The sequence below is a fragment of the Phalaenopsis equestris genome, unplaced genomic scaffold, assembly GCF_001263595.1.
Source record: "Phalaenopsis equestris unplaced genomic scaffold, ASM126359v1 Scaffold000471, whole genome shotgun sequence".
NCBI lineage: Eukaryota > Viridiplantae > Streptophyta > Magnoliopsida > Asparagales > Orchidaceae > Phalaenopsis > Phalaenopsis equestris.
The window spans coordinates 157,306-158,475 of NW_018164912.1; the positions used below are offsets into that span (position 1 = coordinate 157,306).

The window sequence follows — 1,170 nt, forward strand, 5'->3', positions numbered from 1 at the left end:
TGACATATTTTCATGTAAAGTTATATCGAAAACTTTGAACTTATTATTATTATTATTATTAATATTTGGACATTAGTAAATATTAAAAAATTCATAATTGACCAGATTAAGTTTAAAAATGTTTTGAAACAATCTAGATCACATTTTGGTGAATATTGAATTGGGGTAAACTATTTTGATTAAAATATAGTTTAGAAGAATTTTTAAAACCAAAGACTTATTTTAAGATCCATCACATATAATTCCATAAATTTTTTTCAGGATGTACACATAATTTTCTTTTATAGTTTTTTCAGTTCTTTTTTTTTTTTTGGAGAAAAAAAAGATGAAAATATGATAATATTTAAACTAGAATTTGATTAAAATAACTTTCTAAAACAATATATATAAAGAAAAAAAAGTTGATTATTTTCTTAAACAATACTAATAGCAAATTTAATAAATTTACCACTTTTGAATCTGATACTAACCCCCTTCTAATCCTCCAAACATATACAGGGCATCGAAGAGCCGGAACTCCATAAGCTCATGCCACAGAAGCAGCAGCAAAGCAGAGACGACCGATGACACTCGTGCCATGGCCAGCGCTCTTCCTCGTCTTCCTCTGCTCTCTCTTCCTCTCCTTCTTTGTCAAGCATCTTCCTCTCCTCAATACCCACAAACCATCGAAAGCTCCACTTCCTCCCTCCATCTCCATCCTTCCCATCCTCCTCCACCTCGTAACCCACCGCGGTTCCCTTCAAGGAATCACCGTCCTCCTCCGTCGCTATCACTCTCTCCACGGCCCCATCCTAAGCCTCCGTCTCCTTCCCTTCGCTCCCCCCACCATCTTCATCTCCAGCTCCGATCTCTCCCATACCGCTCTCTTCAAACACGCCGATTCCTTCTCCAACCGCCCCCCACCTGTCGAGCCCACCATCTTCCTCACCGGCGGCAACAACGATATCTCCTCTTCTAATCACGGCTCCCTATGGAGCATCCTCCGCCGCAACCTCTCTTCCGAAATTCTCCACTCCTCCAGTCTCCGTAACTTCGCCCAGGCACGAAGCTGGGCCGTCCAGCTCCTTCTCGAAAAGCTCCATTCCTTTGCCGGCCGGGAGGAGTTCATCCCAAAACAGAGTTTTCAACACGCCTTCCTCTCCATCCTCGCGCTCATGTGTTTCGGCCAAA

General features: G+C 41.5%; 1 protein-coding gene across 1 annotated transcript in view; it reads left to right on the forward strand.

Annotated features, from left to right (window-relative positions):
• Nucleotides 1–563: 563 nt before the first annotated feature.
• Nucleotides 564–1,170, forward strand: part of LOC110027973 (cytochrome P450 89A2-like) — a 2,227-nt gene continuing 1,620 nt past the window's right edge. The window contains exon 1 of the mRNA XM_020729643.1: nucleotides 564–1,158. Within this exon, the coding sequence (XP_020585302.1) occupies nucleotides 564–1,158 (595 nt within the window). The remainder of the gene's footprint in view (nucleotides 1,159–1,170) is intronic.